This window comes from Nannobrachium achirus (assembly GCF_963921795.1).
Source record: "Nannobrachium achirus genome assembly, chromosome: 2".
Classification (NCBI taxonomy): Eukaryota; Metazoa; Chordata; class Actinopteri; order Myctophiformes; family Myctophidae; genus Nannobrachium; species Nannobrachium achirus.
This window is the reverse complement of record NC_137811.1, coordinates 24,250,937-24,276,209: the sequence shown is the minus strand read 5'-3', so window position 1 is coordinate 24,276,209 and position 25,273 is coordinate 24,250,937. Positions and strand designations below refer to the sequence as shown.

Genomic DNA, 25,273 nt, shown 5'->3' with positions numbered 1-25,273 from the left:
ATAACATTGTGGGTGTAAATACATAATGCTGTGATGTTTACAGTTATATAGGTGCACTTTCATCATGGCACCGGTTATTTTTGTTTGTCTATCTTGCCACAGCGCATTGCTACTTGTTTTACAAGTAAAGTGACAAAGTTCTTGAGAAAGAAGAATATTGTGTGTTGGTTACCACAAAAATTTTAATGTATATTTCATATTATTATTACTAACAATCTTCCTTAATACCAACACTAAAATACTTAAACCAAGATTTTAGAAATACTTGAGTCCCAATCCCAGTGATAATTATGATTGCTGCATTAATCAAGGAAGTGAAATGTATACCAACAGCAACATGCAGCAACAACAACGTACTTAATGCAAGCTTTAACATGTACTTTGTAATTGTAAACACCTGCAACTGAGCCTGAGGCCTCTCCAGTCAGGCACAATAGACAATAGCTTGGTCTCCAGTTCTTCCTCCAAAACACTGAAATATACTGTATCGTGCAAAGCAGCGGTTAAAGATCCATTCATCCATTACAACTGTAATCAAAATAGGAGGAACCTTAAGGTTGCTTCAACCTCAAACTTCCCAGATCAAATACAGAGGTCATGACAATGGTATATACAGTGGTAGCGATGGGCATGAATTAAACTAATAGTTGTATTAGTTCACCACTACTTTCTTTTTCTTGAGTTTGAGGTGGAAGTTTGAACCAATAGCGGTTGTGCAAGTAGGCCTACAGGACATCACTACTAAGACAATAGCACTTAGCACAAAAAGTAACAGTATTTAAATTAAGAATTTATTCCAATACGACATTCAACTTATAAATGTACATTTTACAATGAACAGCAGTGACCAGTAACAATAATATATCTTCTTGGACAATTCATTCAAAGAAAGGCACATACATTTGGTATTGTTTTAAATGGAGGTTGACAAATATTTGACATGGTAGTACAGTCACTCACTGTAGTATGTACCAGATATATTGTAGTCAAACTGTAAATAGACAGCCACCTCAATATTGTAAGTAGGGGTCTCTTTTGAGCTCTTTCTGGTAACTATGATCATTCCTGGAGAGGTTCTTCTTCTTTTGATTGTAGCTAAATCTTCATATCTCTCACTTACTGTAAGTTTGTAACTCAAGTTGATACTAGGCATATTTCATAAGCACACCTGGGATTTAAATTGACGGATTCATCTAAAAGACCTGTAACAGGATGTCTTACATAAACTAATATTACTAATATTTACAAAAACAAAACAGTTCTGAATAAAAACATCAGTTCAGCACATACAATAACAATAAAATGACAAAGCAAAAAAAAAAAAAAAAAAACAGACCGAATGTGTATCAATAGTCAGTATTGATATCTACAGTTAACGGTTACAGTACATGTACTTTAACAAGACATGCACTAGATTGTATGAATATATTTAGCATCATACATAGCTGACACCTATAGGAATTGCAATTGTAGTATTACAAATTGAGATATCTGTATAAGAAGTTTGTTCTTTTGTTTTGCACTCATAATGAATTTTGTCATGATAGGCCTACTAAATTTAAGGAGGGAAAGTCAGCGAAAACAATAACTTAAGCAAGATATCACAGAGCACAATAATCATCCATACTGATCTGATTATAGCATCTCTAACATTGTTTTAAGAATGAACCTTTAATGTCACATTAACGGGAGATTTGAAATTTGTGAAATGTATTTTTAATTTGTTTAACTGCTACTCTGTAGTCCTCAATTTGCTTTAGCAAACTGACCTCTGGTAAGGCATTCAAATGTTTTTTTTTTTTTTTTTTTTTATTAAAAACAATAATTAAATAACTAATTGTAGGACTATCATGTATTGTACCACTGTCATATTAAAGACACATGAAAATCAAATCCTAGCACGCCACAGACCAAAGCTATGTCTATATCCCCCCCCCCCCCCCCCCCACCAAAAAAAAAGAAAAACATACATACCAGTACATAAAACATTCTGAAATATCAACATCGTACTGTATATGAGCAGAGGACTTTGTATTTTACTTGTATTTCATCTTCAAAGTGTTGAAAGCTGTTAAATAGTAACTAGTACCGGTATGTGATTTGAATTGTGTGGGTCAGAGCTGTGTTTCCCTGGTGAAATGCACTTATCAACAGTGGTGGATAAAAGGGGGGTCATGCTGGCTTGTGGTGGACATTTTTGTCAAAATAAGATTTTTACCACACAAACACACAAAGAGCTACCGGTAGCATTAAACGACCATTACAGGTCTTGACTCAGAAAGTGCACAAATGACCCGCCATTTGTACACTCTCAGAGTTGTGGGAGTCCTGGACAATAACATAAAGAACCACTGACCTAATGTGCCATGCATAGTGTCATAGTAAATCAGTGTCATATTCTGAAGAAAACCTGGAGACAGGTTCAGTAATTGGGTCTTGTGATAAAAAAAAAAAAGAATCTAGACTTTGCCATGGATGAGGAAAGTCTTTTGCCACAGACACATTTTGTCCGTGGTCGGACATATTGATGACCCATGGTCGGCAGAGATGGTCACCAAAGGACCACAGTGGAAATACGCTCTCAAGCTGTTTTGTGTTTTATCTTTTTGACAGATTTGTACAAACATATGTTCATGTAAAAAGATTTTGGATTTGTACACATTCCCCCTCTTAAAACATGTATTTACCAAGGAGAATCATTTCTTTCTTTCTCTGTTGTAGGCCCTCTTGGACTATTCCATAGTCCATATTGTTTCATCCATGTCAGTCAGTGAAGGGAGGCCAGCTTCTCTCTCATCATCCAGCAGCATACCTATGTATCTCATCCCCTCCACATTGATAGTCCTCAAAGAGCAGGCGGAGTATAAAAATAAGTGCTTTATTTCCTGTTCTCATGTCCGACCAAGCTTGATCACGCCTGGTGTGTTGTGATGATTCTATAGGGGCAGAAATAAAAAGACACAATGTTGAAGTAAAGTGATTGAGGTAATTATCGTTACTGTCGGGCAGAAACCTTGTATCTCCAAGTTTCAAATTTGTATGTTTTATTTTTTTCACAAGGTAAAGCCCTGCTTCATCATAGAAGGCCGTTGCACAAAGGTACTTGCGGGGCGAGGTGTTGTGTGCTTGTAGATCGGCTGTTTTCACTAGTTTAAACCATTTTTAAAATGAAAAATGCAAAACAAAGAGTTTTGGACATACAAGGTTTCCACCCGACAACGGCGTTATACAAAGCACGGTCCAGCTCCATGTACTGTAGTAAGGTTGAGTATGAGACAGAATGCAGATATAGAGTATCTGTTTGCTATGGTAGTATAATCAGTGGTGCTTTCACTATTCTCCCCAGCCCCAGTTTAGGCCCAGGGCATAGACATATTAGACATCACATTGACCACTGGAAATTAAATTTCCACAACCTATTAGTACTAGTAAGACGCCTAAGGGCGACAAGCGACCTCGCCCACAGTGATGTGGACATCAGGGTCGTGGACATCAGGGATGTGGACATCAGGGATCTCCATATATGGGCATAAAATGGATTTGTTCCTCTGGCATCCCAGGGATCTCCATATCTCCATATATGGGCATAAAAGGGATTTGTTCCCCCTGGCATCACAGGGATCTCTCTAACAGGGCATCATTAATATTGATGACATCAGGGAACTTCATATATGGGCATACAAGGGATTCTGTTTGTGTGACATCACAGTGAAGCCAGAGTGTGATGTTAGAGCGGCAAACCCATTCTGGTAGTGGTTCCCCTGACATCACAGTGACATGAGAGCATGATGTCAGAGCGGCAAACACATAGACCGTAAAAATGTGTACACGTCTACACGGACGGACGCAGACAAACTGTGACGTTTCTCATAGTAAACTGCGACCTTCGGTCCTTCTAAGTAAGAAGGCATTTTGGTGTCCTAAATCCCTTTCACAACACACCAACCGCTTGAAAATCATTTGAAACTTTAGCAAGTTCTGATAATTGTAATTGTACAGAGACCTTCTGCTTCAATAGACATACAGGGGGCATACAGTATATGCATCACTTGCTGCCTCTGCCAATATGAGAGCTGCACTGATGCATCATTCACTTCAATGAACAGCAGAGGGCAGTGTGTTATACAGTATATGGTTGGGGGTATGAGAGAATTCTGTTGAGCGTCAATATCGTCACTGTCGGGCAGAAACCTCGTATCTCCAAGTTTAACATTTGTATGTTTTTTCATATACCGGTAGTAAAGCCCTGCTTCATCATAAAAGACAGTCGCACAAAGCTAGTGAAAACAGCCGATCTACAAGCGCACAACGCCTCGCGGTGCGAGGCGTTGTGCGCTTGTAGATCGGCTGTTTTCACTAGTTTAAATCTTTTTTTAAATGATAAATACAAAATGAACGGTTTTGGAGATACAAGGTTTACACCCGACAACGACGATATGTATGTAGTGCATTCTACCGGTACAACCCCAGCCCCCTCACCCTCATGGCGGTAGATATCCAGGGCAAGAATCGGGACACTCTGGTGTAGACGCCAGGCTTCTTGGCCATGGCACAGCCTGTCCCCCAGCTCACCACCCCCAGCAGCCGGTAGCGGTTGGTCTTAGAGAGGCAGTCGTCTGCCACGAAGGGACCGCCACTGTCTCCCTGCACACGTACAAGCACACACACAGACACACATACAAGCACACACACAGACACACATACCAGCACACACAGACATACATACAAGCACACACAGACACACACACACATACAAGCACACACACAGACACACATACAGCACAAATGAAAAGTGCACATACTCTATCTCAGTGGTTCTCAACCTTTTCAGGCCTTAACACCCAAAATAATCATATTTTAACTGGGGACCCCCTACCCTACGAGCACTAAGAGTTGAGACATTGACGCTAGATTGTCTATTGTCAATTTTGGCCAAACGCAGCCGTCTGGGCACCTAGGCTGCTAATGCAAGCCTGACAGACAGTGTGTCGCGAGTTCGAGTCCCGATCCCGCTGACCTTTGCTGCGTGTCACCCCCATCTCTCTCCGCATTTCCTGTCAGTCTACTATGTATCTATCAATAAAGGCAGAAAAAGCCCCCCCCCCCCCCCCAAATGTGGAGTGGACAAATACAGTATACACACACATGCACGCACACACACACACACACACACACACACACACACACACACACACACACACACACACACACACACACACACACACACACACACACACACACACACACACACACACACACACACACTAATTGTTAGCATACAAATACACATTGTACACTCACTGACCTGGCAGGCATCGGTGCCACCTTTCTCATAGCCTGCACAGAACATGCTGGTGGTGATCTGGTTGTCATAGTAATCAGGGGCGTTGCAGACGGCATCACTGATGATGGGGACGTTGGCCTCCTGAAGAACATCAGCTAGGTGACCTGGGAGGAGGAACGTTACATCAGAACATCAGCTAGGTCAGTGGCTCTCAACCTTTTCAGGCCGCGACCCCCAAAATAATATTTTAACTTAACCCCACCCTGGCACTAAGCATTAAGAGTTGAGGCATTCCATTTTGTACAATATGATTCTATTGTGAAAATAGCAGAGCTACATGCTCACAACGCCTCGCAACGCTCCTCTAATATTTGACAATTTGGCCAATGTTTAATTCGTCATTTTAGAGGTATTAAAATGTCACTTTAGAAATGTGCAAATTATATTACACTTAAACTTTATGTTGGTTTGTTTACTGCTGAGTGAGAATGCTGCTCATTAACTCATTTAATGCCTCCCCCGATAGTCCCATTAAAATCCCTATGTAATAATGTGCTTTAATCGCTATAAACATATATAAAAAGTAAAATCGCTGTTTTATCGGAGATCGTTGTCTAATCGCCCGACCGGAAGTGCTTCTGGTCGCATTTCCGGTCTGCGCCGGATATGACTTCCGTATCCGGTCGGGGGGGGCAGGACAATGGACCGTTAGCTTCCGTGTAAACAGTTGCAGACGGAGCTCAGCAATGGAGATGTATTTTTTCGATCAGATTGTTTTATTTGAAAGCTGTGATCGGTTCTACACACGCCTGGTACATGATCCGTGACATCGCGCACCATCTGTGCACGCACGTCCCCGCGTTAAAAGGTAAGGACGGCGCGGCAGTTAACCCCTTCAGTCTTCAGTCGATGTTTAAAAGACAGTAAATGAGTTAAGTTAATCATCTGGGGACCCCCCCAAAATAATTTGGGGACCCCCCTGGTGGTCCTGACCTACATGTTGAGAACCACTGAGCTAGGTGACCTGGAAGGAGGAACGTTACGTACATCCTGTACAAAGTGTACTGTATACAGCAGCGATAGATGCAGGACAGTGGTTCTCAAAAATAAGTGGTGTCTGAGGACCCCAGGGGTCCTTAGTTGAAGGGGGGGAGAGGGTCCCAGATAAATCAGTTTGAAATCAGTTTAACCACTTGAATCCTATGTTATACTTCTCTATACTCTCTATATGTATCTACAATGTGCTATTTTTGAAAAGATCTTGATTTTGAATTTATAAGTTTGAAAAAATAAATAACAACACAAATCTTTTATGGGTCCTACTACGTACATTTGGGGATCCTTGATATAAAAGTGTTTGAGAACCACTCATTCTCAACATGGGGTCTGGGGCCCAAGGACTCCTGGGAGTCCCCGAGCTAAATGATGATAATCAGGAAACAAATCAACCTTTACAAGTTCCTTTGTTCCCATTTGTACCCTCTGAGAGTTAAGTTAAACACTGAGGATGTTACTTTACACTGCAGAGTCTGTGAGCTAATGTTTATCAAAATGGGGGTCAGTGAAATTAAAATGCTTTAGGATCACAGGTGTACAGGTATATATTGTACAGTGTAAACACAAGTGCTTCAGTGTTGGCAAGCAATAGGATGGAATAGGTCAAGCTTCATAGTCAGGAGTAGTGTATTTGCAATGGTCTGGAGTGGGAGTCTTATGAGACACTGATGGACTCACCATAGTATCCCACATTTCCCCAGCCAGTTACTGTCCCCATCTGGGCATCTATCAGTCTCTGACCATAGGCTGGCAGGCAGACAGGCTGGATGTATTCTACACACAGACACAGACACGCACGCACACACACACACACACACACACACACACACACACACACACACACACACACACACACACACACACACACACACACACACACACACACACACACACACACACACACACACACACACAGGAATGGAGTTAAGAGTAATTAGAACTAGTAAGACGCCAATTCTTGGCCGTCTGGCCAGTGATGTATATGGGACCAGTTACCCATATATGGAGACCCCTGCATGATAGTCAACAATGTTATGTCAAAACATGCCAATATATGAGCATTCCCAGATATGTCCTTAACAATTTTGCTGCCATTTTACTGTAAACATAGCTGTAGTAAGCAGCTGCCAAATTGTCCTTACCTTTTAACGTGGGCACGCGCACGCATCGTGCACAATCTGTGCGCGACTCATCTAGTAGACGTGTAGACTCGGTGACAGCTTTCGAATAAAAAAAACCCCATTGAAATAGACATATCCGTTGCCACGCTGTATCCCTGCTTATCCGCCAGTACATGAAAAAACATTGAAAAAAGCCAGCTGTGCGCTATGGTAACACGTGGACACGTTCGCGCACATAGCAGACGATATGTGCGCAGATCATATGCCAGGCGGGTAGAGGAATCAAACAGCTACAAAATAAAAAAAACTTGTTTACAATGAAAAGCTATGCGAACGGAGCTGCGACTGGACGTCAGACCGGATATGGAAACCTAGATCCGGTCCAAACGGGAAATACAGTTAGCGGGCGGGCCTAAAGTCTCCGAAACGGCTATATACAGCGATCATACTTTTAATCGTTTCATAATGATTAAAGCTAATTAAATTTCCGGGAACGACGGGCATCGCAGAGAGGTACAGCAGGAAATCTCTGGTTTCGACGGGGATCGCAGAGTATGAGTTAATATTGATGACATTGGGACTGGGATCTCCATATATGGGCATAAAACGTATGTTAATTACCGGTAGTAAAGCCAAGGAGGGCAGAAAAGCGACAGACAATGTTCAAACACACATATCTATATTTCTCTTTGTACAAATAAATGAAGGTGTATTCTTTTTATACCACATGTTTTTTGAACCCTAATGGTGTCTAGTCAATATTTCTTCTTGTTGCCCTGGTCAATCAATGTCGCTTGGGGTTAATTTTAACCCTTTCTTACACCTATCCCCAAAACAAAACTAAGATGGAGATAATAGAGAATACCATAACTCTTGAAGTAAACAACATACAGAGACAAATCAACACATTTTCCCCACATAATTTGCACCCAAGGAACCCTTAACGTGGTTATTATTAAGATTCAAACACATTTTGACACTACTTCATGGCAGAAACTGCAAAAGAATTGCAGAGAATATTCAAATCACATCTATATTTCTCTTTGTACAACATTTCTAAGGTCACACCACACGTTTCTTAGTACCCTAATGGTGTCTAGTGTCAAGATTTAGTCTTGTTGCCCAACTCATGTCCCATGGGGTTCGTGTGGCAACCCTTTTTTCCCCAGATATGTTTTGGGGCTTTTATGCCTTTATTGACAGGACAGTAGACTGACAGGAAACGGGGAGAAAGATGGGGAGTGACACACAGCAAATCTGGACGGGAACCAGCGACCCACTGCAGGCTACACAAAGCCTACTGTATATGGGATGCGCCCAGACCATTTTGAATCAATGTCCGTAAGTTATCAAAGAACAATTTCACTGGTCAGTGTCTTCCATCTCATCAAACTCCACCTCATCCTCTTCCTTATCATCATCATTATCATCACTGTGGACAGCCAACATGTCAATGATTGGGGAAGAATTGACCAGACAGGCTCCAAAAGCCCTCGTTCCATCTTCTGCCATCCCTGACCTTCGTCATAGGTTTAGGCCCCCAAAAGATTGGCTCAGCTGTTCACTTGTAACAGGCCACTCTGGATGTAGGTGATCAGTTGTGTGGTATGGATTTTAGAAGTGTGGGTCCTCTAAATTCATGACATCATGCGCACACGCCGCACACTGTTTTTATTGTTAATTAGTGTTTTTATTGTTAATTAGTGTGTGCATATGAGGCGCGTGTGCGTGCAGCAAAATAAGTGTGAGCCCACGCGAGCCCATGGCATCTCAGCCCTGTAGGTGATGAGCATATTGGCAGGGGGGCAAACTGCAAAATCAGCTCTAGACCTGCTGCTGAGGGTCTTGTCTTCTCCCACCATTTTCTTCAGCATCTTGCTCCTAGCCTGGTTGACTGATGTATCACATGATTTTTTTCTATATGGAGATATCTGTATTTGTCTGTCTGCGTTCATTTTATGCCCATATATGGATGTCAGACATCAGCTCTTCATACGGAGATTCCGAACCTTTCACGACAGTTCCGGAAAACCGTAGGTGATGTCAGAGCCTTTTGTGCTGGTTCCGGAAAACCCTGATGTCAGACATCAACAAAACCGCATATCGGGTCAGCAGAAGAACACGTCATACTGTTGACATTCAATACGTAACCATGGCAACCTCAGTTCCGCATAAGGAGATTCCGGATACACAGATTACATACATACACGCATGCACACACGCAGAGACTTCTCGCATTTATTGTAAGATAACTTGAGGTTTGTGCCCGCTTCGCCCAGTGTGGACACTACTTTACGTTTCTATTGAGAACGATATTTCTTATATTTTACCTTGTCACACTGTTTACACTGGAAGGGCCGTTTCCACGGTATGGACACGCTGGTGTGTCTTCAGAGTCCCTAACTGATTGAAACCCTTGTCACACTGTTTACACACAAAGGGTTTTTCTCCAGTGTGGACACGCTGATGTGTCTTCAGGTGATATAACCTACTGAAACCCTTGTCACACTGTTTACACACAAAGGGTTTTTCTCCACTGTGGACACGCTGATGTGTCTTCAGAGTCCCTAAATCACTGAAACCCTTGTCACACTGTTTACACACAAAGGGTTTTTCACCAGTGTGGATACGCCGATGTTTCTTCAGGTCACCTAACTGTCTGAAACCCTTGTCACAATGTTTACACACAAAGGGTTTTTCTCCAGTGTGGATACGCTGATGTTTCTTCATGTCACCTAACTGACTGAAACCCTTGTCACACTGTTTACACACAAAGGGTTTTTCTCCAGTGTGGATACGCTGATGTGTCTTCAGGTTACTTAACTCACTGAAACCCTTGTCACACTGTTTACACACAAAGGGTTTTTCTCCAGAGTGGATACGCTGATGTGTCTTCAGGTTACTTAACTGACTGAAACCCTTGTCACACTGTTTACACACAAAGGGTTTTTCTCCAGTGTGGACACGCTGGTGTATCTTCAGGTGACCTAGCTGACTGAAACCCTTGTCACACTGTTTACACACAAAGGGTTTTTCTCCACTGTGGACACGCTGGTGTCTCTTCAGGTGACCTGACCGTCTGAAACCCTTGTCACACTGTTTACACTGGAAAGGTTTGTCTTTGGTATGGACATGCTGGACATGCTGTGTCGATACCTCAATGAAACTCTTATCACATAAGAGGTTTTCTTTCCTGTGTAAGTCATCAAATGTTTCTTTACTTCTCCTGGCTGTGTTGAAGTCCTCGCAAGACCTCGGTTTCTCTGTGTCTCCTTGTTGCTGGCTGGTTACACAGCTGGTGATCGTCGGACAGGAAGATGAGGGCAGCTGTCCATTGCTCATCATTTGATGGTAGAGGTTGTGGCTCCTCTTCATGTTTTCATGGAGGGGGACCCGAGATGTGAAGGCGCATGGACATTCAGAACAGGATACCTGTGTCTTGGAAGATTAATTCATGGACATCGCTTCTGCTACTTTGACTGTAATTGTAAGGCTTTTCTTTGTTTCTTTTGCAGGCTGGAAAGACTAATATATTCTATTTTAATCTCTTTGTCACTGACTCTCTGACTCTCACAGTACACTCTGTAATGACTTCCTCTTGGTCATCCTCAGACTAAAATGTGACGTTTAGAAACTGTGTCACATCTTATTCAGGTCGACCAGAGCTCTAGTCTGATGTCACAAACCATTGACATCATTTCTAATAACACCGATTTGCACATATGACAGTTGCAATTCATCTATCTGTGTATTTAGTTGAATCATTGAATCAAGTTGATGACCAAACCCAGAAGTAAAGGCTCAAGCTTATCGGACATATGCCCGTTTATGCTCATCTATGCCCATCTGGCATATGCTATGCTATGGGCATAGATGGCCTCTCTCATGGCCCTTGTATATGCCTTGGTATTATGACGTCACCCTTGCCCCTCTCTGATTGGCTCTGACCCTAACCCAAACCCTGGGCCATTTGCATAAACACAGACACTCAGTTTTGGGGCGAGGTCGCATGTCACCCTAAGGTCGCAAGTCACCCTGAGGTGTCTTACGAGTATATGGCCTGGGACGTGAACTGTGTGACGTCATCACCCGATTGATGACGTCACACTTTGTCTTTCCAAGGGTTTTCCCATTGGATGACGTCACCATGTGTTTTCTCAACGGGTTTCCCATTGGATGACGTCAGCACAGACACGCGGACACGCGGACGTAGTTGCCAGACCCATGAAATGGGTAGGCCTACATAAGCAAATGTCGGTCTGTCCGGGTTTTCTATATAAAGGGTATATATGATGATGACATGATGATGACATGCCTACAAAAGGCATGATGTCATAAATGATGATGACAGACAGGGGGTCTGGCACAACCAGGTTGACCTGGTCTAGTTTTAACCACATATAGCTCCACATAATCTGGATATCTAATTATAAATTTCAAACTAGAAAAGATGCAATTGGAAATTGCAAGTGTGGTTGCTGACAGTGCTGACGTGACTATATTCTGCATTAAGCTAACTGTCATGTGAAGCTCAACCAATTGATTCCCTACTGATTCCCACTCCCATTGATTCCCTAGCGATTCCCTATCCCTTTCAGACAGATGTCTGTCTGTCTGTCAATTTCTAATGGCAGCGGAAAGGTTACCCTAGAAATAAAGTTTCCCCAGGACTATAATGTGTTGCCCTGTTGGGAAACCACACTAATAATGAAGATAAAATCAATGTCAATAAATACATCACAGCGGTCAATGGGTGGACAGCAGGTCAGGTTAAATGAATTTCTCACATGAGCAGGTGCAAGGGGACTTTAACATGACTCATGCTGGTTACTCCCTTGTCAAGAAATCAGCATTGATCCCTTGATGCAGACCCCCTTTTCATTTTCTCCACAGATTAAAAGACAAAGGATGCAGATGACAGATGAACCCTTTGAGAATCCTCGCCTCTCTTTGATTATTACCATGTTGATATTTCACTCTAAGGGCCTGGGGGACTCCGGGACAGAGACACAGGGATAGCGGGAAGAGACAGTCCTGTCCTGATCTTTCCTGGTATCATTATGTTGGATAAAAGGAGCCTTTGTTGCGCTGACTCTGGTCTACGAAACATGAAACCTGAAGCCGGGGAATTACCACAATGACCATCTCTCTGTGTCTCTGTCTGTCTCTCTCTAACTTTCTCTCTCACAGCATTATTTCCCTCTCTCTTCCTCTTGCTTTCTTCGTCATCCAATCTGCCTCATCTCTCACCAATACAATCATGTAATCAACAGTGTGAGCAGGAACGTCGTGGGTGTTTCTCTGTTTCGTTCTCTGTGTTTGTGTGTGTCGTTTTAATTAACCTGCTTTGTTGCTGTATTTTTGTTCCATCAAAAATCTGAAATTTGGGGGGCGCCCACTGGCCTATCGGTCCAGGCACATAGCATGTATAAGGCTTGTCGCCAAACCAGCGTGTCGCTGGTTTGATTCCCGATCCCGACTACCTTTGCTGGGCGTCACTCCCCATCTCTTTCCCCATTTCCTGTCAGTATACTGTCCTATCAATAAAGGCATAAAAGCGCCAAAACATATCTTAAAAAAAGTGTGTATGTGTGTGTGTGTATATGCCTGCAAGTGTCTTACCGGTGAATGTAAGTGGCTGGGTGAGGGCCAGCACAGCGATGTCCCTGCTGTTGTCATCAATGTTAGCGTCCACAAAGGGCAGGTAGCTGCTGTGGTAGACGATGGTCCTCACCTCGGCCACGTTGGCGTTGACGGGTTTGTTGTAGATGGAGCCCAGGAGCACACGCCAGCGAGCCACGTAGCGGTACCGCCTGGCAGGGGAGAGAGATGCAGCAAATACAATGTCCTGCTGTACTTTAATGGTTTCAACAATCATTTTACGCAAAGTAAAAATATTGTTTAACTCATTTAGTGCCACCCTAGTCACCACTAGAGGGCGCCCAGTGGCCATAGAAAATCCCATAGAGATATGCTGGTATATGCAGAAGCCCTGCAGCCATGACTTGCCTGAACACTTTCCTTTGTGCATGTACAGGAAGAGGATGAAGTTAGCTTGAAGTTAGCTATTGGCTACCAAGCATTTTAGAAGCCTTATTTTCGTCAACTTAGCCATGATTAAACCTTGCACACCTCATGCATGGGAAAAAAACAGAGAAGAATGAGCTCTAAAAAATCCAATGCAATCCTGGATTGCATTGGAGTGGATTTGTGCAGTTTGTTCACAGCTTTCAAACAAAAAAATCCGATTGGAAATCCGTTCAGGCATTCTTGAGATAATCGCCATTATGTTTTACATGTTATGTAAATAAATATGGCTGCCCTGTATGTTAGATGGGGTTGTATGGGGGTGGAACATGCAAAATCGCGATTGAAATCATGTTCACTAGATTTGATGGGGTCCAAAAAAAAAAATTCAAAAAATTTTTTTTCAATTTTTTTTTTTTTTTTTTAATATCCCGAACTAGTTCGGGATAGGCACTCTGGGATGCGATAATATATCCCGAACTAATTCGGGATAGGCACTCAATGAGTTAACATCTGCACCATTTAATTTACAAGAAGTCTACACAATTAGAGAATAATTGTTATTTTGATCAATGTTTGCTTGTTATTTCTCCTGTTACCTGGTACCACATCAATACAACCTGGAATTGTGAGCTTGTAGATCGGTTATTTTTGGTGAACGTTCCCAACAGAATAGGGATGCTGGGGTTCAAGTGGTTAAACGTCAAGTATAAAGTTATTTTCAGTCTGTTCTAAAGGAAACAGATATTCCTTGACATACTGTATGTTAGGGGGGAACATTTGCATATTTACGTAGCATAATATGACATAAGATGGATGAAAAGGTTATTTACAGGGGTGCCCTGAGTCATAAAAGTTGAACCACTAGTATAGATCATCAACACAGATGACAAAAGCACTTTTAAACGGGCCAGATGCTCAGTTCTATCACTGTCGGTCCGAGCTCTTACTCTGGGAAGCAGTGTGCTGCTGACACGATCCAGCGGTCGGAGATGATGGATCCTCCACACTGGTGTATGCCGTCGTACTGCAGGCTGACCTGCCACGGCCAGCTGCCCTGTCTGGCGTCCACGCCTCCCACGATGCGGTCCTCTGTCAGGCTGCGTCTGCCACAGTCTGAGGAGGCAATGGAGATATCGTCGCTGTCGGTTGGAAAACTCATAATATGTCCAAAACTGTTACTTTTCAGGATTTAACCCATTTAGGCCTGAACACATTATGACGCAATATTTTATGCTTTAAATATAAAAAAATAGCAGATATACAAGCCGCAAGCTTGTAGATCTGCTATTTTTGAAAAATCGTGAAAATTTGAATTTTGACCCGATTCTATAAGTGTCTTTTGAATCCTTCTAAGATTTTTGGAAAAAACCTATGTTTCTATGTCAGCAATCTGGCCAGCCATCGTCAAAGAAAAGGTCCTTTTCACTTAACTGGAGCTCAGTTAGTCTGTTCTTGAGAGACTACTATGTCAGTGGTGCTCAAACCTTTTCATGTGAAGGACCCCCAAAATGATATGTATTTGGCCACAGACCCCCATCTCAAAATATTTAGTTCCAGGGACCACCCAGAAGCAAAATTTGAGTTACAAACGTTCGCTTTGAAAATACATATATTCAAAGATTTGCACACATTTTCACTACTTTTTCAAAAATAGCAGATCTACAAGCTTGCAGCGCGGCACTCGGTGCCGCGCTGTGAGCTTGTATATCTGCTATTTTTCACTGGTTAAAGCATTCAATAATTCTAGGCCTAAATGAAAATCGGCAAAAGTAGTAGATCTACGGGTCACCCACTGGCCTAGCAGTCCAGGCCCATACCACATAGGCTTAATAATGACTGATAGCGTGTCATAGGTTCGAGTCCCGATCCTGACGACCTTTGCTGCATGTCATTCCCCGTCTCTCTCTCTCTGTTTCATGACTACCTACAGCACTATCATTAGGCAAAAAAGCCCCAAAAACGATATAAAGTAGTAGATCTACAAGCTCAAAACGCATCGCTTCACACCTGCGTTTCGGATTTGCAGATCTGCTACTTTTGATACTTTTGTGTGATGCGGTGGTATGATCAAGAAGGCGTTAATTTACGAAAAAAACACAAAAAGTACAATTATGGAGATAAGAGGTGTCTGCCCTACAACAACACTATGCACATTGTGACTGTTGTACGATGAAGTATAGCTCAGCCTATACACCAGTAAGACTCCCTAATCGGGAGATAAGCGACCGTAGGTGGACGAATAGGTACCGGCCCCGGCTCTCCCGGACGCTCCTAGGCTGAGTTAGGGCATTTTATGTGAGCTGCAGTGGAGGGGGTCCTCCACTGGGGGCGCCACCACTTTTGCATCCGTTCTGGAGCACCAGGAGTGGGTGGTCCCCAGGAATTCCCCGTGAGCAGCTCCGTGGGGGTGGTCATTTGGTCATTTTTGCACATTTGGTCATTTTTTACACCTGGGGGTCCCCCAGGGACCTGGGGGTCCCTGGAGCTCCGGGGGTCCTTGCAGGTAGTAGTTTGGCAGGTAAGGAGTGTGTGTGCAAACGTTGGCATGGATGGGGGCAACGGTTGTGGAGATATGAGCAGGGCAAAAGTGTGACGTGTGACGTATGACTCACGGACGGACATTTTTTTACACCTGGGGGTCCCCCAGGGACCTGGGGGTCCCTGGAGCTCCGGGGGTCCTTGGAGGTTGTAGTTTGGCAGGTAAGGAGTGTGTGTGCAAAATTTGGCATGGATGGGGGCAACGGTTGTGGAGATATGAGCAGGGCAAAAGTGTGACGGACTCACTGACTCACTCACAGACAGCCCGTGGAGGTTTTGGTAGTAAATGCGACCTACGGTCGCAACAAACCGAGTGAGAGAGACCAGTAAGACTCCCTAATCGGGAGCAAGTGTAATCTAAGCAGAACAATAAAAAACGTGCTTGGGAGAGGCAGATTGCAAGAGCCATAGGATCAAAATGTGTGGAGTGAGATTAAGAAAGGAAATGAAACGGTACATTATGATAGAGACCTAAACCAGGAGAACATTGAAGAACCAGTAAGACTCCCTAATCGGGAGATAAGCGACCGTAGGTGGCTTATCTCCACAAATAGGGCAAACATTTGTTTTTCCAAAATCTTCCTGATCCATGTTGATGACATGAGTGTAGACATGCTGTGTAGTGATATTCGTGATTTTAGGGCAAAAACTGTAGGAGCAGTGTCCAAAAATGTGTTTTAAAAATCGGCCTGAAGGTGGCGCTAGAATAGGGCCATGTGAGAAATGAGGGGTGGGGTGCCCGCGTTGCCTTGGCGGACGAATAGGTACCGGCCCCGGCTCTCCCGGACGCTCCTAGACCAAGTTACGGCATTTTATGTGCGCTGCAGTGGCAGGGGGTCCTCCACTGGGGGCGCCACCACTTTTGCATCCGTTCTGGAGCACCAGGAGTCGGTGGTCCCCGGGAATTCACCGTGAGCAGCCCCGTTGCGGTGGTCATTTGGTCATTTTTGCACATTTGGTCATTTTTTACATCTGGGGGTCCCCCAGGGACCTGGGGGTCCCTGGGGCTCCGGGGGTCCTTGGAGGTTGTAGTTTGGCAGGCAAGGAGTGTGTGTGCAAAATCTGGCATGGATCGGGTCAACGGTTGCGGAGATATGAGCAGGGAAAAAGTGTGACGTGTGACCACATTTGGTCATTTTTTACATCTGGGGGTCCCCCAGGGACCCAGGGGTCCCTGGGGCTCCGGGGGTCCTTGGAGGTTGTAGTTTGGCTGTCAAGGAGTGTGTGTGCAAAATCTGCCATGGATCGGGTCAACGGTTGCGGAGATATGAGCAGGGCAAAAGTGTGACTGACTGACTGACTGACTGACTCAGCCACGGACAGCCTGTGGAGGTTTTGGTAGTAAATGCGACCTACGGTCGCAATTACAATTTGAGCAAATGCTGAAATGTCAAGGGAGAGGAAAGCAGAGAGTATTTACAGTAAGGAGGTTGCTCAGGACCATATTGTAGAACTCTACTGTACCTTGGCACATCAGGGTCAGAACCTCCATGCTCTCACAGTTACTGAAACAAGACAAGCAGAGACTTGGTCAACTAACAGACCAAAAAGACACACAAACCATTTTAAATGGATTTCAACATACCGGTACTACCCCGTATCTACACAGTATAGCGTCGTTGTCGGGCGGAAACCTTGTCTGTCCAAAACCATTCATTTTGTATTTATCATTGTAAAAATTATCTAAACTAGTGAAAATAGCCAATCTAAAAGCACACAACACCTCGCATCACGAGGTACTGTGTGCTTGTAGATGGGCTATTTTCACTACTTTTGTATGATGAAGTAGGGCTTTAAAGTAGAGGTCTTCGGACCTGCCCGAGATCCGAAATTACCCGCGATCCGAACCGCCCCGAGCCGGGTAACGGGGCCGTTTTCGAGCTTTTACCGCGGGGCGGGCCGGGGCCGGGGCCGTCTGCCCCGGTTCCCCGGGTATCTCCTGTTACCCGAGTGGAGCCGAGACAGGCCGAGATTGAAGTGAAAGCGAACGCAACAACTGCACCAAATAGATAACGCCACACGATGGCACTAAAGATGCAGCATGTAATCTGTTGCATTGGTTGTGACTGTGAGAACTGAGAAGTATAACTCACTCAGTCACAACAGCACTGACTGTATCAGTTGGATTGTTATTATTATCAAAGATATTAACGTAACGTTTTGGTTAACGGTTTACAATGGAGTTGTCATTGCGTGTTGTCATGCTCTGCAGAGCAAAATGGACATTCAAAGCAGAAAGATATAATGAAGAACACATGCGACAGAAAACGATAGCATTAGCATTGGCTAGCCAAAGAAGAAGGAATAAAAACATGGATTTATTTGTATTTACAAACTGTCCGCATTGACTTACTGGTCTGGGAAAAGATCATCTTTTGGCGAGAGGCACAGCGCCGCTGACAGCAACAGCAGCACCGTGGCGACGTTAGGTAAGAAATATGTCTGATACAACTCTTAATATAATAACGTTGGCATTCTTTCATTTCGGGGCGACAGGTTCGGGTCTCGGATCTCTCGTTCTGCTCGGGTATCGGATCCAATTTTTCTAATAACAGGCGGGGCCGTTCGGATCGGATCCATCACGTCTCGGGGCTGATCGGGTAACGGTTCTCAAATTCCAAATGATAGACGGGGCCATATGGGTCCGGGTCCATTTCCCCCGGGTCCTTTTGGGTTCGGGTAGTTCAAATTGGACCCGTGAAGACCTCTACTTTAAAGCTATACTGTGTAAGTTGCTCAACTAGTGGTCAGTAGCGGTATAGCAAACCGCGGTCGCGTCTGCTTTTTCCGGCCGTTTTTCACCGCGGACCGGGCCTTCAGACCACCGCGTCCGCCTCGCCTCGCCGAGACGCATCCATAGAGGTCTCTCGTGTCCCTCTACGAGCAGCGGTTGGGCAGTTACATGCTAGACTCCTAGACCAGTGTAAACACTGCAGTGTACTTCTTGAAGAGCTCGGCAGTGTATGATCTGGGCTGTGATTGGCCGGTAGGGAGACACGTGTACAGAATGATGCAGATGACGCAATTTTGCCGGGAAAAACAGCCCCGGTCACGGCCACCAGGGCTCAGTAGAACACATATAAAAGAAAAGGCTTTGGGGGCTGAAATTAACAGAGTGGGTGTTCTAAAACTTTAGCGATTTAATAATTAGGACAATTTTAAGATTTGTTTTATTAAAAAAGTTACATAGTATAGCTTTAATTAAAAATAAATAAAACATACACATTTGAAACTTGGAGATACAAGGTTTCTGTGTGATATGTCAATCAGTCAAACTTTCTACTGCATTGATGTCCCAAGAAGTCAAAATATAATAAGGCAGATAAGGCAAATGTACTGTAATAACAATTCTGTCCCGATCGGGACATTCACTCGAATGTCGCTGGGACTTCACAGTGTTCGGCACAGGGACACGCTTGCCTCACAGCTCGCTCTGCGGTGCCTTTCGTGGGTCAAGTCCACTTTAGACGGTGCCATCCATCATTTTAAAGTTTTTGAGCGGTGGTAAACCGCTCCTATACGTGGCTGTGCGTGTGTCTGTAGCCTTTTTCCTCAGCGTTTTGCCATAGTAAAATGTGTGTACGTAGCATCATGTTTGTCTAGTGATGTCATCATCATATGTCTGTAGCCTTTTTCCTCAGCGTTTTACCATAGCAAAACGTGTGTGTGTAGCATAGCCTGTACATCCTAGACTCAAGACTGAAGACGTTATGCAAGCACGACCACCGCTCACTTCACATTGGGTGTGATTTTTTTGTTTTGTTTGCTTTTTTGCAGAGCCGTCACCCTTTTACAGTACATCTTGGGTTTGAAGATAGCACTCCTACATTCCTCTAAATGAAAAATTAGCTTTGTGAGCTTTAATGCTTTTCATCTCTTTATTAGCCGATGATAGATAAATACAGGACAGGTCGTTCCTAAAATGACCAAAGCTGTCCATACTGGTACAGACACAGACAGGTGTGAGTTCATTACCATGGGAACAGTGAATCTTTGATCTTCTTGCCAAAGCTGAGCTCTTCCTCTTTGACACAGAAGAATTCTGTACTGTCGCTACTGGACTCTGGGACTGATGCAACAGAGTAGTTCATCATACTGAAATACACACAAACATGCACACACGCACCCGGTACATGTTAGTCCTACTAACATACAGTATAGGCCTAATAGTGCAACAGTGGTGGAAAAAGTATAGTTTTACTAAGTAAAAGTAATGCAATGTAGAAATACCCTGTTAGGGTGCCCTCACACCAAAATACCTATGAGAGTGGAATCCGCGTTCTGCCAATCCATTTCAATGAGAAGGGAGCGTTTTTTGCAGAAATCCTCTGCTGGCATGAAACCGCTTCACTCTCATTGAAATGCATTGGCGGAACGCGGATTCCACTCTCATAGGTACTTTGGTGTGAGGGCACCCTTACAAGTAAAAGACTGGAATTCATAATTTACTTGAGTAAAAGTACAAAAGCAATGGTATTAAAATCTACTTAAAGTACCAAAAGAACAAAGTACTCATTATGCAGGTCAAGTGTTCACAAGTGTTCAAATGTATAAAAAATATTTTGAAAATAGCAGATCTACAATTTCACAATGCATCACATTGCATAGATAGAAGATAGATAGAAAACTTTATTTAGGTGTCACTCCTCAGACTGTACATTTTTAAAAGCAGACAACATTTCATTTCATAGTTTGAGGACCACTCACTTGGAGTTGTGAGACACCATAAAATAGACAAAAATTAAAACGTACATTAAAGTACATACATATAAAGAGTTACACATTTAAAACGAGAAATAAAGCGAATCAGGCAGTACAAAACAAAAATAAAATAGAAAAATACAAATGCATAAAGTAAACAAAATACATGGTTGGGGCAGCTTATGAACCTATACTTAGAAAAGCTAATCTTCTTTTTAAAATGAGATGGCAGGCTTTGGCACATTCATTTGTGCAGTATTTACCAGCTAAAATTACATTCAATTTATTATAATCATCAAGACCATTAAAAAGTTCTACCTGTTGAGATAATGAAAGGAATAGTTCTGACCGGATATCCTTGTATAGATCACAGTGTAATAGGACATGGGCCTCAGATTCAACAGAACCGGTGTTACATAGTGTACAGAAGCGACTATCTGCTGGGGTATTTGTGTATCTACCTGTTTCTAGAGCTAGCACCACATAGACATAGTGAGCTTGTAGAGCTTGTGAGCTTGTAGATCTTGAGTAAATGTACTTGGATACTTTTCACCACTGTACAGTAAGTGAAATCTCTGTGTTCTACACAAATGACTGTGCATGTGTCCGTCCTGTAATGTATCTTACCTGACGAAGCCCATTTCCTCACAGCTGATGCTAGCCAGCAGCTCATTGGCTGAGGAGGAACACACCTGGCGCCACCTCTTCTGGGCGGAGTCGAAGACTCGAAGGTGCTGATCTGCAGCATTGACCTGGACTGGAGAGAGGGGGAGGGGCTTCACGGATCACCATTCACATCAAATTCAACACTGACATCTAGGGTTGGGGCGATAATCCTTATTATCGTTTATCGTGATAAAAACACAATAATCGTATTGTGGAGATTTAAATGTATCCTGAAATTATCCTCCGTCATGCACTGGGATCAATTCACCTTTTATTTGCCAAGCTGCATATCCGGTACCATTTAAATCGTCCATAATTGGTAAAACGGACCTGGAAATAACGTACTTGATCCATATTATTTTCTATACTGTAGACATTTTATGTCTTTGGTCAAAATAATCATGACATGACATTTTCATATCGTCCCGTCACTACATCCCGATCATTCCTCTGTTCCTTTAATCACAACTATGTCGATGAGACAGCAAATAGACAATAGACAGCATGTCATTTCAAAACTTTCAAATTGTTTTCCTAGAGCAGGGGTGGGCAACTTTGATGATGGCGAGGGCCACTATATTTCCACCTTCACTCCAGAGGGCCACATTGCATATTGCTATGTCCTACTAGTATCTCATACAAAAGAAGCAAAAAATAGCAGATCTACAAGCTCAAAACGCATCGCGCTGCGATGCGTTTTGAGCTTGTAGATCGGCTATTTTTTGCTTCTTTTGAATTAGAATCCTGAATATTTTTTTGTTATTTTTGAATTGGAATCCTGAAATGTAACATTTTGATTTAATTTCAAACACATTAAATTATATACTCATGTTAACTTTATGAACTTGAATACAAATACATTGAACATAAAAAACAAATACATTTTAATTCTACTATAATAGTCATTAAGCTACTAATATAGACTGAAGGAATTGAAGCAGGTCATGTTTGGAATTGTAACAGCTGAAATCAATAATATATGAGTATTCCGGTATCAACCTGCGGGCCGCATTAAGTGAAGGTGGGGGCCGCATGTGACCCCCGGGCCGCCAGTTGCCCATGTATGTCCTAGAGTCACAGACAGTATAGCTAAGGGTCATCTGTCATCCTGGGTTTATTGCTCACCGTCATATAATCCTGTGTCGTCCTCCTTGGTGCAGTATGTGACTGTACGGACAAATAAACCACATTGACATTTTGGTTATCATTACAACCCTTTACCGTTTGTAAACAAAACAGATTTAGAAATGTATCCTCCAAAATAGAGTTTATGTGCACTGTTAAAATACATGAAGATTGTTGTTCTATGACGTTGGTTCTCAAAGTGGTGTCCTTGAGGGAGTTCCAGGGGGTCCCCAGCTAAATGATTGGACCATTATGTACACTCTCAGAGTGTATAAAAATGTAATTGAATTGGGGACTCGGAATTAGAAAAACCATTAAAGGGGGGTCTGTAGCCTAATGCATGTCAAACTGGGGCCCTTGAAATAAAAGTTGAAATGGTTGAGAATCACTGCTATAGAGCCGCTTCTCTTATGGGGGTCCCTGGCATATATTTTCAAATGGGGGTCCGTGGGCTAATAACTGTCAATTTGGGCGTCCTTGGCATGGAACAAGTTTGAGAACTACTGTTCTATGATGATGTGTGCGTGCATGTGTGCGTTTGTGTGTGTGTTTCAATGTGAGTGTGTGTTCTCACCGACAGCCCAGACAGCAGCTCCCACCGCTCCCAACATCATCAGAGTCACACACACCCCTAACACCCTGCATGGGGTCAACACACAGGTCAGAGCGATCCCCCTGGTGCCTGGAGACACACGCACGCACGCACGCACGCACGCACGCACGCACGCACGCGCGCACGCACACACACACACACACACACACACACACACACACACACACACACACACACACACACACACAATGCACTTTAAGCATTTTACATAAACCTGTTGTTGTTCATGTGCATGAATGCAAACATGCATATCGTCGTTGTCGGGTGGAAACCTTGTATGTCCAAAACCGTTTGTTCTGCATTTCTCATTTTAAAAATGATTTAAACGAGTGAAAACAGCCGATCTACAAGCACACAACGCCTCGCACCGCGAGGCATTGTGTGCTTGTAGATCTGCTGTTTTCACTACTTTTGTTTGACGGCCTTGTATGATGAAGCAGGGCTTTACCTTGTGAAAGAACATAAAACATGTGAAACTTGGAGATACTGTACGAGGTTTCCCCCGGACAACGACGATATATTGATGTGCAAATAATGCATAAATCCCTTATACACCAATGTGTAAATATATTGAGCCAATGAGCTAGTTGTGGGTATGGGGGTCTGCAACCTTTTTGACATGTTTTTATTTTCTTGATATTCAGCATGCCATATCAAAATGTAATATTTCCAACAGATTGTCCATAAATACTATTACCACTTTTTTTCTTCTTCTGACATATTTTCTTTGACATCAGGACATTATAATGATCATTAGACAAGACTCGGAGCAAAAACCCACCCCACTATTTCCCATGCTCCATCCACAGTCAGAGTTTGCATACAGAAATGACATACAGTATGCCAATGTGTGCCAATGATTACCCTCCCCTGTGCCAATGTTGGCACCTGTACGTGCCTAAGGTTGCCTAACCCTGGTATAGAATCTAGAAAAAAAGTCTCACTCTTTTAATTTTTTGCTGGTGTCATGATTTTCACAGTGATGACATCAGCGGAAAAAAAACTGTTCCAATATTTATGTTTCTGACTGGAAGCCAGTACCTGTTCAGAAAGAAGTGGTGCAACATAACATACAGTATCTCCAGACCAGCACATTCTGAAATGAACAAATGATACTGACTGACTCAATAGTCTAAAGTCTAACACTTCTCCACCGAGCTAGAGCAGTGTTTATAGAACATGATGCCATCTGTTTTGTGTGTGTTTATGAGCTGCATGTTTCTTCCCTAGTGGTCCCATCGCTGAGTTTGTCAACATGCCCCACACTTTTGGAAAAGAATCAGAAACTGACAATGTTTTCATAAAATACCAGATATTTTTGAGCGTTGCTCCTGGAACGAGCTAAGCTCCAACATGTGGCTTTGTCCGAGTTTGTTGTACGCCCAGAGTCACATTGGCCAAGCTTTTGCGGGACGCTTAATGGGTGGTGATCATAAATAGCACCGCTCACTTCACATTAGGTACCGGTATGTATTTTTAAAGATTGAGCTACTGTTTCAAGTACCGTAGTTGCAGTGTTATTACCCTCTGTCTGACTGACCCCGCTTTCCCAATAACCTCACTTTCTCACTTGCAAGTGATATATCTTTGAGTGGGAGATTGTATTTTGCAGGTTTTTCAGTTCGAGTGTATCAAAAAAGCAACTGGGTTGAGGCAGCGGAAGCTTGTGATTGGCTGCGCGGAGGTGACGAAAGCCAGGGGGATGGAGATACACCTAAACCTAACCTTAACCCTAACCCTAACCTCAGTAAAACTAATGCTGGTGAATGCTAACCTGGTGAAATGCTAACCTGCCGACGCTGGTGAATGCTAGCCTGGTGAAATGCTAACCTACCGACGCTGAATGTTAAACTGGTCGGACCAACAGTGTTTAACCCAGTTGCTTTTTTGACACTCGGACTGAAAGACCTGCAAAAAACACTCTCCCATCTTTGAGCGATGCTCCTGGAAGGAGCTAAGCTCCATCATCTGGCTTTGTCCGGGCTCTGAAGTGTGGCCAACATCTGGCCTACATCTTGGCACAAAGCGCTCAAGGTTTGTTGTGCGCCCAGGATCACATTGGCCATAATATATAGGGCTCTATTTGGATTGTCTTGTACCAGCTCCTAGAGGCAGGGCAAATGCTGTTTGGCCACTCAA

General features: G+C 43.3%; 1 protein-coding gene across 3 annotated transcripts in view; it reads right to left on the bottom strand.

The window, feature by feature from the left end:
• Positions 1–278: 278 nt before the first annotated feature.
• The window catches only part of LOC308306684 (serine protease hepsin), a 49,753-nt gene continuing 24,758 nt past the window's right edge, over positions 279–25,273 (bottom strand). For 2 of the 3 annotated variants that reach the window (XM_080751725.1, XM_080751726.1), the window contains 11 exons: positions 23,096–23,203; positions 22,522–22,563; positions 21,358–21,487; positions 20,005–20,124; positions 17,494–17,534; positions 14,439–14,604; positions 13,084–13,274; positions 7,019–7,114; positions 5,306–5,448; positions 4,480–4,644; positions 279–2,936 (listed from right to left, as the gene is read on the bottom strand). In XM_080751725.1, coding sequence (XP_080607851.1) covers positions 2,892–2,936; positions 4,480–4,644; positions 5,306–5,448; positions 7,019–7,114; positions 13,084–13,274; positions 14,439–14,604; positions 17,494–17,534; positions 20,005–20,124; positions 21,358–21,487; positions 22,522–22,563; positions 23,096–23,203 — 1,247 coding nt within the window. In that variant the 3' untranslated portion in view covers positions 279–2,891. Of the gene's footprint in view, positions 2,937–4,479; positions 4,645–5,305; positions 5,449–7,018; positions 7,115–13,083; positions 13,275–14,438; positions 14,605–17,493; positions 17,535–20,004; positions 20,125–21,357; positions 21,488–22,521; positions 22,564–23,095; positions 23,204–25,273 lie in introns of those variants that run through there. The other variant, XM_080751727.1, reaches the window with a different exon arrangement.